Source organism: Cynara cardunculus (genome assembly GCF_001531365.2).
Source record: "Cynara cardunculus var. scolymus isolate 2C chromosome LG 5, CcrdV1, whole genome shotgun sequence".
In the NCBI taxonomy this organism is placed as follows: domain Eukaryota; kingdom Viridiplantae; phylum Streptophyta; class Magnoliopsida; order Asterales; family Asteraceae; genus Cynara; species Cynara cardunculus.
In genome coordinates, this window is record NC_037532.1 from 4,597,443 (window position 1) to 4,617,229 (window position 19,787).

The window sequence follows — 19,787 nt, forward strand, 5'->3', positions numbered from 1 at the left end:
TGAATACCAGCTCTCTCTCTCTTCAATGGGTTTTCAAAACTTTATTTTTTAGATTTAAATTGAACATATAATTCTTATAAACTTTAGTTAATTAAAACCGATGTAATCGTAGAATGCAGTGCGATACATCTCGATTATAAAGTGAGAATTCGAACCCTCGATCCTGTCCATTGAACCCTCGATCCTGTCCATTTGTGGTTTTGAGAAAGCTGTCTTTATTTGGTTATCGGTTTTATGGAATATTTTGACATATTGATAGGTTCAATGTTTATTTTGTACTAAAACGTGTTTATCGGTTGGTTATCAGTTAATCACATGTGATATTATAGTCCATCACATATGATACACATGTTTTACTAAATCAAAAAAGAGTCAGAAGAGATGGTTCGATCCTCTTATTTTTTTTCCTCGAATCAAGAGATACCTGCTGGTTCTTTTTCTGAAGTAGCAACGGGAGAATTCATCCTGGTGCCAAACCTTCCCGTCGATGTGAGCTCTTGGGGAAGATCAACCTGTTATCCCTAGAGTAACTTTTATCCGTTGAGCGACGGCCCTTCCACTCGGCACCTGCACACAATGTTTGGTGCGACCTAGGTCATGGGCCAAGTTGTTTGCACTTCACTAGGCTCCCTATATCACATGTGATAAGGTGTTCTTGACGTGATACTATAATCGATCACATATGGTACACATATGATATAAAATCAGAGACGCTTATGATCTTTGGCACGACCTTCGAGGACCAAGTCGTCCACATACCACCTGACCCTCATGTGTATTATCACATGTGATAATGATGTTCGTGTGTTCTCGTAAAATGGAGGTGTTTTCGTTTGAACCTCCAACTATATACATACATGTATATATATACATATATATATATACATATATATACATATATATATATATATACATATATATATACATATATAAACATATATATATATATATATTATAGAGAGATGTGGTTTCATTTACAAACTCAACCATTAATACAAGACATAAAAACTTATCTCAACCATTCATCAGGTCCAATGAATATATGATTTTATAAATATCTCTATTGCTTTTTAATATAAAGCGTTGATTCGTTAATAAATGAAAGACTTTTTCCTGGGAAATATGTCGCTAAAGGGTGGTCTCTCACAAAACCGTCACCATTGTTGGTGAGTAATTCAAATCAGTAACATATTACCCAAGGATTGTCTCGGTGATCCATTGGTATTTTCTCCAAAAACATCGAATTTTACCGTACTACTACTGGTATTCTTTGAGTGATCCATCAGTAATCACCGACGAAAATATCTCTAAGAGATTTTTGTAAGTAAAAATAATTTGTTTTGTAGGGATCATAATGAATTAACTTATATAAGCTTTCATAAATATCTAAATCATAATAAATAAGTTCTAATCATTTCTATAAACATCTCAATTAATTGGTTTCTATGGTTTGTAATAATGGTTGAGTTTCGTACAAGATATAAATCATAGAGAAAAAATATATTTTTCATATCATTTGCTTAATTAAAAAATTAATGATAATTAAAGAAAATAAAGTAGATCTATCGACGTTATCATTTGATTATCAGTTAGTTTTATTAGGATTTGGAAAGTTGTACGTAGCCTATAGTACTTAATACTTAATAAACCGTGTTTATTTTTTTTTTTCAAATGCTTTATAATATAGTAAGGATATAGCTTATTAAAGAATTTTTGTGGTACGATCGTTACGATAGGAGAAGAAGCGACGACGACAAGGAACATGAAGATTCAAAGGAAGCTTCTAGCAGTGCATCTCGATGACTATGGTCAACCGTCGGCAAATCAAGGACATGATCCTAGAGGAAAGGGTGGAAAGTCACCAAATAAGCGAAACTTTTAAGTCTGTTTCTACGTCAACAACAATGAAACTAATCGTTTAACTTTACTTCTACCAATCTACTAATCCAAAGCAGACACATATGTTATATTTTCTATTTAATGGTCGTGATGTAATAAAACTATTTACCTTTGTGTTTATTGTCGTTGCTATTTAAAGACAACCTCATCATCAAACTGTAGAATCTTGGTTCAATGTGTTACGATAGCAAATAGATCGAGTAACAGAGCTTCTTTTATCAGGCGTGATTGTAACAAAGTTATCGTTCTTATAATGGGCCATTAAGTTTTTAACCTTTTCTTTTCATTTTTATAAGTATATAGTATTTATGTACGACAAATTAAACTTACTAACACTTTTCGATTTTAATGAAGCTTGAATCCCTAACTCTAGAGAGGTGAGACTATGGGAATATCGGGCATCAATTGACCAATGGCCTTTTGTTTTAGTTTTTCTTTCCTTCAAATTTTCTTAACAATGGATATAATTTTTTTAGTTTTTGAGGGCTTGTTCAAAAACAATAATTTAACATGCTAATAGACGGCCCTAGATATAATATAGCTATACACACACACACACACATACTAGAAGGGTACTCGTGCAATACAGCGAGATAAATCTCCATTTTAATGTTTAGTTTTTTATTCTTTGTCTCTATCAATATAATACGATTTTATGTGATATTGAGAAAACGATGATATTTTTATTTTTGAATGAAATATAAATTCGAAGATAACATAAAAATTTGAAAAAAATAAAATTGCTATTAGTATCAAATTAACTACTTAATAGTTGTCGTTTTTTTGGTGTAACTTTTTTAATTCAATTTCTTATTATCATTTAATTTAGATTTACTAAGAAAGTAATATTGATATCGTAGAAAAGCTGAAAATTAGCTAAGATGGACTTAAGCCCATGGAGACGGTTTTTCCTAGATATTGCTTGATTTTCCAGAGGAGAAAAGAAAGATAGGGCAATTATATAATATTTTTAATCATCATTAAAGAATATTATTGTCAAGATGGCATAATTTGAACATACAAATGTTGGTTCGTTTATAGATTAAAAAGCAAGTATTGAAAAGGATAACAAACCAATCGGCGTTAAGTTGAAAAATGAATCCGATAGTCAATGATCGCGACTTGAGCATGTGACACACGGTCGGGACATTGGGTTGTCTAGTTTCATCCACAAAACAACCTTTGACAACTTGGTTGACTTGTCACTCTCGATCGTGGCAACGAGTGTCTCACGAGCCAACCTCAAATACACTAGAATATCCAACCCGCAAGTATATGTACCATTACTTGTCCAGACTTATCCCGCATCTTACGCCACTGACATTAAATCAAATGTTGGATGTAAGATACGCTGGAAAATTTGAAGTCGGTTCCATCCATTGGATGTTATTATTGGATATCCATTTGATCGGGTTGAATACATCCAATATTATGATCCAACTTTTTATTCAACTAATTTACCATTCCATCAATTGTTATTAACAAAACATTTAATTTCCTTTTAAAAAAACTTATACCACTAATGTTCCATGTAATAAAATCAATCTCAAACCCATAAAAATGCAGAAAATAAAGACCAATTTCAACTTTTCTCTTCCGGCTCTGAAAAAAGAGGACTGACAAACTTTGCAGAACCGTTTCACCTACTCGATCATGGTGAAGTTAGCAATAGATTCGAATAAGAGCTCTTGGGAGTCATCTGCCTGTTATCCCCAACGTACATTTGCTCCGTTATTACATCAAACTTTAAAGATCATAACTTTTAAGGGATTTTAACAAAAGGAATTCATATAATCGGAAGAAAAAGAACTCACGGGTAAGGAACATCGACTCCAAAGAGATATTAGGTTTTTAATCGGATATAGTCTTATTATCAAACTACATAAGAGCATCTTTTCAACATCAACAGCCTTTTCAAAAATGGGGATTTTGAGTTTATATTTTGCTTCAATAACTTTCACAAAACCATTTTCAAAATGGAAAAAGTAGGAGAAAGAATGGTTTTTTCTCCAAATATGGAGATCACCCAAAAAATGATTAACAAGTGAGAGTACCAATATGAAACATTGAGAACAAACATTTAAAGAGAGAAATAATATTTTTTTAACAGATGAATGAAATATTTTAATATTATAATCAATGTTGGATTCTTCAAAATAAAAATTTGTTGAAGATGAATGTAATTTTTTTTTGAAAATATTAACTTTTAATTCTTCATTTTAAAGACATTTTGAAAAATCTGTTAGGATGCGTTTGATGTCCCAACATGATGGGACAGAACAGAACATAACATGACATGATAGAACAACTGTTCAATGTTTGGTAAGAAATAACAAGTAAAATGACAATAAGTTGTTTATATATTTTGATTAATTTATATAATTTATTAAATTATAATACAATAATTATTTTTTATAATAAAATATATCATTAGAAATACTTCATCAAAACAATTAAAACGACACCAAAATAAAAAGTTTATAAAGTTTTCAATTTTTATATTATCTCTTTTACACATTATTTTTTATTATTAATATATAATAGATTATATAAATTAATAAAAGTATAGAAGCCTAAAAAAATAATATTTTAAACACAATAAAATGAAAGTTTAAAAAACATAAAATACAATAAATAAAATTTAAATAGTGAATAAAATGTAAATATGAGACATATTTGATTAGGGGTGGTAATGGATCATGTTGGGTTCGGGTTTAACCCATTTATAAAATAGATTGAAAATTTCAACTCAACCCAACCCAACCCATTTAATTAAATGAGTTGAGATTTTGCAACCAAACCCAACCTGTTACCAAAATGGGTTGACAGTGGGTTGATCTGTTTACGATTTTCTTAACCCAACCTGTTAAATAAATAAGTTGAATCTGGGTTGATCCATTTAATTTTAAAAATTTAAATAAGAAAAGGAGTAGACTATTTAACTTTTTTTTTTTTGAATAAAACAAAACCACAAATACAAATAAATTATTCAAAGTTTGAATAAAACATAAGTACATAACCACAACAAATATATTGTTCAAAATAAGTTGGATTGGACTTTGGAGGCGATAATATGGAATAAGACGAAAGAGTTTTCTTAGAGTTTCATAATGATTAAGAGTAATGGAGATGATTGGAATTTGGAGTTTCATCGTTCGACGGTAGGATTTTTAATTAAGAATAATACAAAATTAAAAATTAGAATACTAGATATAATATTAATAATAGAATAAAATTATATAATATTTTAAACGGTTTGAAAACAGATCAAAAAATTCAACCCATTTATTTAAATGAGTTAGGCAGGTTGACCCATTTATTTAAATGAGTTGAAAATCTCAACCTAACCTGCTAATTTTTGGTTGGATTCGGGTTAGGTTAGCGAGTTGAGTCATTTTTTGGCATCCCTATATTTGATGTTTTAGAAGAGAATTAAGTTTTATTTTAAAGTTATATTAGTAAAATATAAATCTATTTCATCCTGTTTTATGGGATCGTCGAACTTGTTCCACTTTATTTCATTTTGTTTCATATAAAATTTTCTACCCAACATAAAATAGGGATCCCTATTCTATTATTTCTCAAACAAACTAATAAAAATCTCTAATAAATTAATTCAAAACTGATGTAAAAATGTTATCAATTTTTTTTATTAAACTGGATATCCAACCTGTTATGCGAACAAATTAATCCCAGGATGATCACCTGATTTACAGATAGTTCGAAGTTACCGCATTTGAACCTTCGTGGCCAAGGATATTTTTATACCTCATTGAATTTGAACCTAAAACCATCTGATACATTTCTTTGAAACCAAACTCAAATCAATCATACACCACCCTAACGGTTAAATGTTATCAAATTTGTTTCGCCCAAACGAAGTTTTCGGGTCCAAATCGAAATGAGCTTTGAATTTTCAATTAGAAATTGAGCCACCGGTGAAACACGTCGTCATCATCCGACCACCGGTTGAATCTAGTCTCAGCCGCCATCTGTAGTCTTTACATCCTGCCACCTGCTTGGTCAATAATTCCTTCTTTATCCCTCTTAAAAATACTCCACTTCACAATCACCAGGATGCAATCTTCTTCAACCCCTCCATCCATCAATTTACTTCACCATTAACTCCGGCGATGTACTGGTTCAAGAATCTAACTCGATTGTCCTCTCCGTTCAAGCACCACTCCACCGGCAAATTCACACCACCCACTTTGTTTTCCCTGCAACACCTCCACCACTTCACCACCGCCGGCGATGCAGTGGCTCCACCGACTTCCGGGCTTGAGCCCACCAAGAAAACCGACAAGCCTAGAGTGGTGGTTCTGGGTTCCGGTTGGGCAGGGTGTAGGCTTATGAAAGGCATCGACACCAGTTTATACGATGTCGTTTGTGTTTCCCCTAGGAACCATATGGTTTTTACTCCTCTATTGGCTTCTACCTGTGTCGGTACTCTCGAGTTCCGGTCTGTTGCTGAGCCGATCGGCCGGATTCAGCCGGCGATCTCCAGCGAACCCGGTTCGTATTTCTTCCTAGCTAATTGCAAAGGCCTTGATGTCAAGAATCATGAGGTATGCTAATGGTTTCTGATACCAGATTCTTGAATGTAGATTAAAGTTGTCATCTCTGACCAATTGAATCTGCAAAAACCCTTTTGCTTTAAATGGGAGGTTTTGAAAGGGCCCTAAAATTTTGGAGCCAAATTTACATGTGATTAGAGCCTTTTTTATCGAATTGTGTAAAACTATAACCGAAATTATTTAGGTTCAAACAATTAATTGTTTGATTTTAGGTTCAAATCATTACTGGAATAGTTTTAGTTTGATGTTGTTAATCGTTTTAGGTTTAGCCCATTTTTGTTCTTTTAACATATATTCTCTTTTATCTTATTTATGCAATGTAATCAGTTTTGGATATAGCAGGACCTCCAAAAATAAAAAACCATCACACATAAAAAACTTTTTACTCTATACAAACAAAGTAATCTACTTTATTCATACAGAACTTAATGGAAAACCAGCCAAAAAGCCGTTTAGTGTTAGTGTTGATAACTATAGAGATCACATACAGATGCAGGAGAATCCACCCGTAATCGAAGACGTTAATTTGGTTTTACAATTTGCTTTGCATTCAAGTTCATTGCTAAAATTCTTGTTAGACTTTGGTTTATAGAACCAAATAATTGTGTAGGTTACAATAAGTTGATAGGACGTTTTCGATACCCAAGAATGTCCTAACACACTATTGTAACACTTTTACATATAATACACAATTGTTTGGTCCTATAAACTTAAGTTCTATAAAGCAGTCTATTGGGATATTTAGATATTTTTGGCGTCCTAGGCGATATTTTTTGCTATAAATCAAGGACAATTTGTGAACCATTACTCTACAGGTGCATTGCCAAGCAATAACCGAAGGAGCACAGACAATGGATCCATGGGATTTCAAGGTTTCGTATGACAAATTAGTCATTGCCTCCGGAGCCGAGGCTTCAACTTTTGGAATCAAAGGTGTCAAAGAACACGCCATTTTTCTTCGTGAGGTGCACCATGCTCAAGAAATCCGAAGAAAACTGCTTCTCAACTTGATGCTTTCTGATGTCCCCGGTATCTACTGCTAACTTCAAACATCGATTCTTATTTCACGTTATTCGTGTACATATTCTTGTGGGGCCCGTTTTGAAAATATTAACGGAATATGGCACGTATCCGCAGGAGTATCTGATGAAGAAAAGCGTAGACTTCTGCATTGTGTTGTTGTTGGAGGCGGTCCAACTGGAGTTGAGTTCAGTGGCGAACTCAGTGATTTCATCATGAGAGATGTTCATCAAAGATATTCTCATGTGAAAGATTACATTCACGTTACGTTGATCGAGGTGAGGTTTTACGCGTTTGGAGGTTCTTTCTGTACGTAATTTGGCATAGTTTTGAACCCCCCGGGTGAATTCTTTCAGGCGAATGATATCTTATCTTCATTTGATGATCGTCTTCGGGTATATGCTACTAAGCAGTTGACTAAGGTAAAAATACTATCTTGTCCGACTAAAGATTTAGTCCCTTCTGTGTCGGTTATTGCTACGTATGAAAAACTAGCCAATAATCTAGCTGTTGTCCGATAAACTAGCTCAAACTAGTTGTTTGCTGATAAACTAGCTGCTAACTGATAAGCCAATTTATAAGCTAGCCTGTAAGTTACATGACAATGTAAAATGACCCAAAAGGATAAAAGGACATGTTGGAAAATTAATTGGGAATAATACAAGGGGCATAATTGGAAAAAACTTGAAAAATCCCGTGAAGCGTTTTAATAAGCGAGGCTAACCAATCGGGGATTTTTCGATAAGTTCAAAAAATAAGCTGGTTTATGGTTGCGAAACGTGGCCTATATTTACAAATATCAAGTTTTTTCAGTCAGGAGTTCGTTTAGTTCGTGGAACTGTGAAGGATGTTCAACCTAAGAAGATAGTTCTTAGTGACGGAACTGATGTTCCGTATGGTTTATTGGTGTGGTCGACTGGTGTTGGTCCCTCGACGTTCGTTCAAAAGACGGATCTTCCGAAGGCTCCTGGAGGAAGGTAATAAACGTTCATTCAGATGTCGATAATCTATTAGGTTTGTTGGACATGGAACCTGATTTGAACGATTAGCGTAACGTTTTTTGTGTGAATTTATTCATTTCTATCCTAAATTTTTACTGAACTCACCAAAGATTATGGACATAATTGGAAAAAGAAAGTGAAAATAGATGGTTGAAAAAATACTAGGGGCATAATTGGAAAAAAGAGGGAAAAAAGCTCCTGGAGCTTATTGAAACGCTATTTCGAGTAGTGCTTCAGAAAGCTTATCAGCTGGTTTACGGCTTATACGAAATGAGACTTTTTCAATAACACTTACGCAACTCACGAATCAATTTTCTACGTTTGTAGGATTGGGATCGATGAGTGGTTACGGGTACCATCTGTACCCGATGTATTTGCGATTGGGGACTGTTGTGGGTACCTTGAGAGTACCGGCAAATCAACCCTTCCGGCTTTGGCTCAAGTAAGTGCTCCCCTGGTGCATGTTATCCACTTCTATTTTCTTATCTGCAATCACACGAGTATTTACCGGGTCTGTTTGGTTAGGTTTTTATCCTACCCCTAGGGGTTGGGTTCACGTGAGACCAACCTGTTTTCGTGAGACCCATGAGAACACAAAATAGCACTAAAACTTCATAGAAAAACATTGTGATGGTAGGAAAAACTCCGAACCTTCACAGCAAAAACACTGTAAAGGTTTACCTTCACCTTGTTTTGCTATAAAGGTTTAGGGTTATTTATGTGATCTCATGAGTCACACGAAAACAACATGTTCTCACATGATCCCAACTCCTACCCCTAGACCCTATGTATGTGTGGGGTTTAAGGGTGGTTTGATTAATGCATGTGTTTCAGGTGGCGGAGAGGGAGGGGAAGTACCTGGCGGAACTTTTAAACAAGATCGGTAAGGCGGGTGGCGGGCATGCTAATAGTGACGGAGATTTGGAACTCGGGGCGCCTTTTGTTTATAAGCATTTGGGAAGCATGGCAACTGTTGGGAGTTACAAGGCACTTGTGGATCTCAGGCAAAGCAAGGTAACAATTATAAAATATCCGGGCGTTTTCGTCTTTTTGTTGCTTTGGAATGCGGGATAGGACAGGACAAGACAAACCAATAAAAAGACTTGTCTCACATTTGACGGGACCTTTAGTGGGACAAAAATGTTACGTTTTTGTTGCACCAAAATAAAGTGGAACAGGAATAAGGGAGATGTGACAAGATTGGTAAATTACTAAACTACCCATGAAAAATTAAAACCCTTTGGAATTCTTTCACTTGCCTGCCTTGCTCTCGTCTGTCCAGTTTGGTCCGCACACAAGGACCAATTCTTCAACTCGTGGAAAATTTCTATTTCAGGAAGCAAAAGGTTTGTCGATTGCTGGATTTGCTAGTTGGTTCATTTGGCGTTCTGCTTATCTCACACGTGTCGTAAGCTGGAGGAATAGATTTTATGTGGCGATAAACTGGCTAACTACATTCGTTTTTGGTCGTGATATAAGCAGGATATAAGCGTCGTCACAAGTGGTACGTTTACGCCATCCGTTTCTCTTTTTTTACACGTACAATCACTTCGTACAAAGATGAAAAAGATACATAAACAGACAAACGTAATACGTTAGAAGATTAATAAACAGAAATACAAATCCCAACCATTTGATAATCCATTTTGGAGAATGATTTGGGGTTTCTGTTGGAGCCAACTTTTATCAAGAAAATCTTTGTATTTTCTTCGTTTTGGAGATTCTGTTGGAGATGCTCTTAGAACACAATCTTCCTCTTTCCATTTTAGGAATGGTTGCTTTGAAGCATATCGACATTTGAGGAGCTTGGAACGAACAAAACCCTTGTACTTTTTGCCATTTTTGTTTCTTCTTTTCGGGCTCTGTTACATATGATTATAGGCTTTTCGTAATTGTGAAATCACGAATTCTAAACGATGTATGGTTAGAGTTTCGATTATTGGTCTTGGAAAAGGAAATACAACTGCCACGTTGTCAAACATGATGTAGGCGATTACAAGATAAATACCCGAGTATTAATATCGTTCTACAAGGACCCGGGGATCAAACTTAAGAGCGAGAAATTTTTATTGTTTATGAGTGACACATTTCTACTAATTTCATTAGTAGTAAAAAAGCGAAATTTGCAAACCATGGGAACGGAGAGAAAGGTCCCGTAACTGAACAACTAGTGTAAACCTAAGGGCTTGTTTGGTTTAACGAAATGGGTTTGAGCAATTCGGATTTCATGGAAACATTTGGAATTGGTAGGTAGGATTTAGAATGATATTGAATTCCGGATTATTAACAAAAATAAATTATAAAAGTAATAAAATTAGTTTTTATTAATTGATTATTATAAAATGAATGCTTTTGATATATTCCAAACATTATTACAAACAAATACCGTGAAATACCAACTATTTTAATATGAATTTCAAATCCAATTTTTACTGGATTTTAATTCCGGACGTTCTTTTAAACCAAATGCGGGATAGGAACATAATCGAATCCCAAATCCTGCAAACCAAACGGAGTAAATATTGTGAAAGTAATGTGTTCATTGGCTTGGAAATGGAATCAATATCATACTAAAGGCCTTATGGTCATGAAATTGATGGTTATGCGAAAAGAATAAGGTAAAGTGCATTAGAAACGAGTGAGAACAACATGAACCAACGGTAGTCAAGTTGCACGACTCTTTGGACGTCAAGAGTGGCCCAGCGTGGTGAACCGTGATTGCCAGACCTACGTTGCAAAAACAGAATGGCCAGCTAGTGAGCCATTGGTCGTGGAGCAAGTGCGTCACGACTTAGGGGGCAACCCTTGGTCGCAAATTGTGTGTTGTGTGAAGTCCTAGTTAGTAGCACTGTAGCTCGACATAGCTCGAGTGAAGTTGTAGATCAAGGGGGTGGGGCAAGTCATGGTTCGTTGGTTGATTCTTGAATTTGTTGGCGGGTGGAGTCGTCAAAAAACCGTTCAACAACTACCTTATATTATGGGCTATATTTGAGCGACACCTTCACCATATGGGCCTCGAGTCTTGGATACGAATGGGTCATAGAGGCCTTGGTAGGGATTGCCGACACTCGGGTTAATCGAGTTAACAAATTTATTTTGATGGTATTAAAATGACCCTTTATTTAACCGAGTTAACGATTTTTTTAATGATATTAGTTAAAGGGAACATGGCCAAGTCAAACCTGAATACACATGAACCAAAACCATAATAAAAAAAAAACAATAATTCGTTTATTTTTTTCTAGAGTAAATTGCGGATTTGGTCCCTATGGTCTTAAATTTTTCAAGAATTTGGTCCCCAGAATTTGTTTATTTTAAGATAGGCCCAAAATTTGTAGTTTCATAACACATTGATCCCTGCCATTAACAACTGTTAACTCCCATCCATTAAGTGAGAAGCATTTAATTCTTTACCAACTTTGCTTATTTTCTTATTTAAAGAACTAAAAATATATTAACTCCCCATCCGCAACTGGTGCACCTCTCTTTTAGAACCATTAACTACAAAATACACATACCAAATACTCTAAATGAAACTCTAAACCTCGATACCAAAATCAAACCAGTATCCAAAACCCAATAGCAAGATCAAATCCAAATCGAAACCTCAATATCAATATCAAACTCTAGTCCTAATCCTAGTCACTAAAACTCAGAGTCAAAAACCCAAACGAATGTCAAATAACCATCACTAGATCGAGAAAAAAAAAGGTAGGGACTAAACTTTGCTAAATCAGCTAGACCTACATCACGTACAGGGTGAAACCTTGCTAAACATGGACGAAACCTTGCTACATTTGCACTCATACTTGGTTTCTAGTTGTTATCTTGGTTGTATGGTGGGGAAGTGGAGACAAAATAAGGACAATTTTGTTCGTTCTTAGTGGTCCAAGGGGGTATAAACAGGGAGGATTCGTTCTTGGTGGTCCAAGCAGGTGGAATTAGAGAGGAAACAAGTTCTAACAAACCAGGGAAGAAACATATGGGTTTCAAGGGAAGAGACCGGGGTGGTTTTCAAGGGAAGTTGATCACGGGCAAAGATTTTGATCCCTTGTTTAGTGAATCATGAAAGCACCTGCCTTATGTTTAAACGAATTAGTTTAAGTGAAAAGCGAAATAGAAAGTGACGGGTTTTCTAGGAAAGTCGCGACGATGAGTTTTCATTGGAAGTTGTTGATGATGGGTTTGTTTTCTAGGGGTGGGGGTAATTGTATATGTTTTATATTTTATATTTTTTAATATAATATAAAATAATTAATGAGGGTGACCACAATTAATTTCTAAAAATGGAAAGGACCGTGATACCCCTCATTTAACGGATGTAAATTAACGTTCGTTAATGGTAGGGACCCGTGTGTTACAAAATACAAACTCTAGGAGCTATCTTGAAATAAACAAATTATGCGGACCAAATCCAAGAAAAAATTAAAACCACAGGGACCATATCCATAATTTACTCTTTTTTTGTTTATCTTTAAATGAGTGAATTACAGATTTGGTACCTGTGGTATGTCAAAAATTATTACTAGTCTCCATAAACTCGAAAATTACGGATATGGTCCCTCGCTGTTGTCATTGTCTTATACTAAGGTCCCTCTTACAAAGGGTGCGTTTGGTATCTAAATAGATATAACATAATAAAATAGTTGTTCAGCATTTGGTTAGACAGAACAAAGCATATAAAATAAGGGAAAAGTACAATAAAAACCAATGAACTTTCTTGTTTGGAATGATTAAGTCCTTGAACTTTTTTTTGGAACAAATAAGTCCTTGAACTTTCCAAAACATGTTAAATAAGTCATTGGACAATTTTTTGGCACAAATAAGTTATTGGACATTCTAAAATATGTTAAATAAGTCCTTAGACATTCAAAAAAAATGTTAAATAAGTCCTTGGACATTCTAAAATATGTTAAATAAGTCCTTGGACAATTTTTGGAACAAATAAGTTCTTGAACAATCCAAAACATGTTAAATAACTTCTTGAACTTTTATATAACATGTTGGATACATTCTCATGACTTGTACAACTAGTTAAAATGGTAATTATTTTTTTGTAAATGTAAGTACTTTTTTTTATATTTGTTTAATTTTATAAATCTAAATACTTTTTGGTTCAAAAAATATTTAGGGGTTTAATCGTTCAAAATATGAATGTTCATTGGGTTTTTTTCCGGATTTTTTTCACTATTTTACCACTTTATTTTTTTCAAAAAGTTATTTAACATGTTTTGGATTGTTCAAGAACTTATTTGTTCCAAAAATTGTCCAAGGACTTATTTAACATTTTTTGGAATGTCCAAGGACTTATTTGTTCCAAAAATTGTCCAAGGACTTATTTAACATATTTTGGAATGTTCAAGGACTTATTTAACATGTTTTGGAAAGTCCAAGGACTTATTTGTTCCAAAAAAAAGTTCAAGGACTTAATCATTCCAAACATGAAAGTTCATTGGTTTTTATTGTACTTTTCCCATAAAATAACCAATAACTATTTTTTATTAAACTATAACAAAATAAATATTTTTGTTAACAAGTTTACGCCAAGATGATTAAAATGACTCCAACATATAGAAACCAAATATAAATAATATTTTGAGAATAGTAAATTGAAAGTTTAAATAACATAAAATACAATAGATAAAATTTAAATAATTAATAAAATGTAAAGAGGGATGCGTATTTGATTTCTTAGAGAAGAATTAAGTTTTATTTTGAGGTTATATTGATAAATATATGTTAGTTCCACATTGTTCCATGATATGGGATGGAACACACATGTTCCACTTTCTTTCACTATGTTCATGGTATGTAAAAGTTTTGTCAAACGTGTAACAAGTGGCGTACGACCTTCTGTGTGATAGCATGGAATATTTGGGTTTGGAGGTGCTCCAGCATGCGAGTTCATTCAGTATCGAAGTCAACTAGCCACTTTTGGTACTAGTACACCTTTGCGTGGTTTCTGTCTTCACTTTATGGCAATTCCCTGATCTTCGAGTCAGGAGATACCTTGAGAACAGTGAAAGCAGAATCCTATTTTATTTAGTGAAGGCTTTGTCTCGTCCCTTCTCATTGTAATTGTAGGAGGGAAAATGTTCCTGCTATGTTCCGTCTGTCTTGTCCATTGTACCAAATGCACCCTCACGCCCATTAAACAAATTCGTTAATCCAGTTAACTTAAGGGTCATATTGGTCTTTTATGCTTTTTATTGTCTTTTTTTTTTCTTTCGATTAAAGATAAAAATATATATTATAGTACATATATATATATACACACACGTGTTGTCATTCTCTATCTCCAGGAAACCCTTCCCCACATGTGGCCCCTCCTCTTTAATGCCTCCACATCGCCTTCGAAATCATAGTAATTGTCAGCTGCAACCATCGTCTCCCTTTTAGAAAGCCAAATTGCCCCGTCTTGAAACCACAACCCCTATCTGAGTGACATCCCTTTGTTCGTCATCGTGGGACCTTGTTTTGAGAACCTGTGAAATTGTGATACCTTGAGAAGTAAACACCATATGCTAATTCATATGATATTTTTTCATCGAATACTAGGACTTAGAATAGCGATTAACATATACTTTTTTCGCAATGTATTTTTTACATGTACTTGTTTCACAATGTGAACCTTTTCAATCTATTTATAAAACAAAAGTTACATGTAAAAAAGCTTCATATTGTGAACCGTATATGTGTGTGTATATATATATATATATATATATATATATAAACAAACACATTATGAAACAAACATACTTTCATCAATACATTAAATGTTCGCCTTAGATGAGAAAAATCATATGAAACAATACATTAAAATAGAAGTTTCACGATTATCACAATATATGGAGTTCTCAAATGATTAAACCCTTGTATATATAATATAATATTATATATATATATATATATATATATAGGAAGGATTATGCGAGAAGCTATAACCAATTTACGAGAAGGCGAAGAAGAATATGAGCCACATAATCAATTAATTAAAATATAACATAAAAAAGTTAGAAATTAGGATAATTATCATTTTGAATTAGATAAATCTTTAAAAATCTGATTATATCATTTAGATTAATTTAATTTAATAAATTCATAGTTATTTTATAAAGTTTTAGATATATTTTGATAAAAAAGAAAATCAAAATTTTCATCAAATATCTACGATTAATTCGTTATCTTTTCCCCATTATTTCTCTAATTTTTGGACAAACTTCGTTTAACATATGATCTATATAATTCACTATGTGAAATTTTATACATATCACATAAGATAATATACATCTGAATATAAGTGACGGATTATCATATGTAATAATATTCATATCACAAAAAGATCTATAAATGTAAATATATATAATCACATATGATCAACAAAAAAAATCTATGATTATTACATATGATTAATAAAAAAAAATCTACAATTATCACATATAAATTAATGGTAGATATCACATGCGATATTTGACGAAAATGAAATTATTTTATCAAAAGCGTATCTAATTTTTTTATATAGCTTGACAAAAAAAAGTTATTAATTAATTAAAATTAAAAAAATAAATAAATCTTAAAGGTATAATGAGATTTTTTAAGAATTTATCCAATTCAAAACGGTAATTATTCTAATTCTAAAATTATTTTTAATTTATGATATTTTTTAATTAATGAATTATGTGCCTCATATTTTTTTTTGTAAATTGATCTCCTTTTCGTTTGAACCTGCACCTATATTTGTAGGTTGTCATATGGGATGAAAGAATGTGTAGAGGTTTTGGAAAGCATTGATGAAGTTGCAATGTTGAAGAAGACATTAATAATGAGTGTGATGGTAATGTTGATGCCAAATCAAAAAAGTGAGCATTTTCAATATATATTAAATGTCATCAATGTGTCTCATTCAATTTTAGTCTTGTTAGGACTACCATAAAAAAATGCATTTTCATTATTATTATTATTTTATAGACCTCAAAATTCATATTTAGAGTTATTAAATAATTATTTTTTATTGATTGTCTATTATTGAAGCATTATTAAAACATCTTAAACTGATTTTGTATAATTTCTTTAAAATAAAAAACTAAAAATTAAAATCTTTTAAAATAATTACATTTAACTTCAACATATTCTCTATTTTAGAGATTTCATTATATTATTAATATATTCAATAAATCCATCATCTCAATGCATTTTTTTAATATATATATATATATATATATATATATAATTCAATCTCTATTTTGGAGAAAAATTATAGAGATTATGTTGGAGCAAAATAGAGAGCATAAGTTTTATTTTCTCTATTTTAGAGAATCTTTTAGAGATGTTCTTAGGTTACGTTTGGCAAATTAGCTGATAAATTAGACAGTGAGCAAACAAAAACTAGCTCATAAATATAAAAAATGATAAAAAAAAAATACATCTTGAAAAATATTTAATTACAATATTACATAATATAATTAAAATAAATCTTCGGTAATATAATATGTTAATTAATACAAACAAAATAGTAAAAATTTAAATAATAAATATGGTAATTAAAATAATTTTAAATTTATTATTATATATGTTATAAATTTTGGATTTGTTAAAACAAATTTTAGAAAAAATCTACATTTATTTATGATTTTAAATAACCATTACATATCACAGGAATAACAATAAAATTGGTCAAACTCACATATCCTAATTAATTGATCATTTTTCAAAAAATACAATTAATAATTAAATTAAATACTTTGTTAAAATCATTTAACACAGTTTTATTATCTATGAAACAAAATAAGTACAATTTTAATTTTTATGTAATTTTCATAAACATTTTAAAAATTGTTATATTTATTTTTTGATGATTAATTATATTGAATAATAATTAAAAATAATGATATATATATTTAATAATTAATATTAATGTGTATTTAAAATTAGTTGATACATATTAATCAATAAATAGTACTCAATAGTTATTTATATTATTAATAATTAATTTTATTAGTGACTAATAAGTAATAAATTAATATCAGCGAAGGTTATAAATGGAAAAAGTAACAAAAAGCTCCTAAAATGCTATACTAACTAGTGTCTATCCAAACATGTACTCAAAAAATAAATGAGCTTATCCGCTAGCTTATATTGCCAAATAACGCCTTAATGATTTCGTCGTAGCAATAATCTTATCACTTTGAAAAATGAATAACTTCCTTTGGAGTTCGGCATACATCTTTTCAAACTCAAAAGTCAAAAAGATCTATCATCGTTACGTGAATGCGTTTGTCTAAGGTTTTTTATTGATCAAAGACGATTAGAACTACAGGTTGAAAGCTACGGTGGTAGACCCGAATCTTATATTTCATTGATTAGCAATAAATGAAAAAAGAAGAAATTTCAAAGGGTCGTTCTGTACGAACAACTTTTGCTTGCAAGCAATCGCATTGAGCCATGAATCCAAACGTACTTAACATTAGTTACGTGAATTTACGTGTAGAAGTTTCATTAATAAGACATGGCCAAAGTTTATTGGTCAACCATCGAAAGAAAAGCATATTTCCATATCAACAAAAACGCAAGTTAAAGAGAAAATCTAAATTTCTGGACATTGATTGAAAAAGATTAAATATCTTTCCGTACTCCACGTATTCTTTTAAATGAATTCGATTAAACATTAATTAAACAAGTTATGAGACGACCACAATTAAAATACCAAACGTATAAAAGATCAGATATCGCTTTAACTTAACGATCTGCGACTCTTAAAGTACCAGGATATTAAGGTTAAGATGAGATGTCGGAATTGAACGAGCTGAAACAGGAAATATGTTAAATTCTTGATCTTAAGCAGTATTTCAAACACGACAAGTAACATAAAATAAAACAAAAAAAATTCAAAATATTGTAAATGTATTTTATTTTTTGATGATTAATTTTTCAAAACATGAATGCTAACGTAACAAAACAAAACAAAACAAAATAAATAAAATAAGATGTTTTAATAATTAATATTTTTAAACATGAATGATAATCCGAAAAAATATAAATAAAATAAGATATTTTTAAACGTTTTTATTTTTGAAAATTAATATTTTTAGCCTGCATTTTAAAAACCTAAATTGTAAACAAGATAACATAAATAAAACCAGGAAAAGTTAGGAAAAACCAATGAAATTTTTTTGTATTAAATAAATACTTTATTCAACTTTTATATTTTGGACACTACAAAATTGAGGACAATCAGGGACGGAAATTTTCGTCGTTAATCCGACACTGAAGCTGATAGCCCATGGGTAAAACGTTGGTGGATAGTGCTATTAGCGATATATCAAGGACATAATTCAGTGACGGTTACTATCAATAATGGATTACCGACGGACCATAATCATTGACAGAAGCAGTTCAGCGACAAATTAGCAAATATTTAACGATGGGTAATCCGTCGCTGATTTAAAAAAATAAATTAAAATTACAAATTTTCTGTATTTTTTATACAAAAGTTGCCCATAAAAATAAAAAATAAAAACTGTCCAACAAATTAAAAATAACAAATATCATACAATTTAAAATACGAAATTCATACCATTTAAAATATGAAATACAAACAATCTAATATTTGAAAGTTAATTAAATAACAATCTAACTACCGGAAGGGTCGGGAGGGGGGAAATGTATAATGATTGCCTCATAAACGCAACAAAATGTTGCGATAAAGAGATTTGCTCAATTAACTGGGCAAACATATATGGTCTGTTGGGCCTCCAAATCTACCATCTTGTTCTATTTGGTCTCTATTTCGGTCTCCCTTCTCTTCCGTTAGGCCTCCAACTCAGCCTGATGGCGTTCCTTCATTTCAGCCATCTTTGCTCTCAAATCCGCTATCTGTAGATATTAAATATTTGACAAAAGTTAGTAATGTGTTCGGAATGAAAAGTAATAAGAAAGTACATAATAATATGACCAACACACTTCTGAGGTGTCATATGATCTCCAGTTGCTACTACTGTCACGTCGGTCGGTCATAACATAATAGGAATAATGGGAGGTCCCGAAACCAAAAATACGACCCTTTCATCACTAATCCGTCGCTAAGTTTCGTGGCTTTTTCATCGCTAATCCGTCGCTAATGTCTCTTTTCCTAGTAGTGAAATGATTAAGTTTTTGAACAATTTATTGTAACAAATAAACCATATTTTTTAAAACAAATTAGTTACCTACGTGTATTTAACCAAAACAACTACTTGTAATTAGCTAGAGAGATTTTAAAGTAAAAAAAAAAAACTAAATCAGTTTTACCGTT

General features: G+C 32.0%; 1 protein-coding gene across 1 annotated transcript; it reads left to right on the forward strand.

The window, feature by feature from the left end:
- Positions 1-5,948: 5,948 nt before the first annotated feature.
- LOC112513778 (internal alternative NAD(P)H-ubiquinone oxidoreductase A1, mitochondrial-like) lies at positions 5,949-10,481 on the forward strand. The gene is made up of 9 exons (XM_025120139.1): positions 5,949-6,467; positions 7,292-7,505; positions 7,614-7,774; positions 7,853-7,918; positions 8,310-8,473; positions 8,825-8,939; positions 9,332-9,511; positions 9,834-10,001; positions 10,267-10,481. The coding sequence occupies exons 1-8, from the start codon at positions 6,033-6,035 to the stop codon at positions 9,984-9,986; spliced, it is 1,488 nt and encodes a 495-aa protein (XP_024975907.1). The 5' UTR covers positions 5,949-6,032; the 3' UTR covers positions 9,987-10,001; positions 10,267-10,481.
- Positions 10,482-19,787: the final 9,306 nt, after the last annotated feature.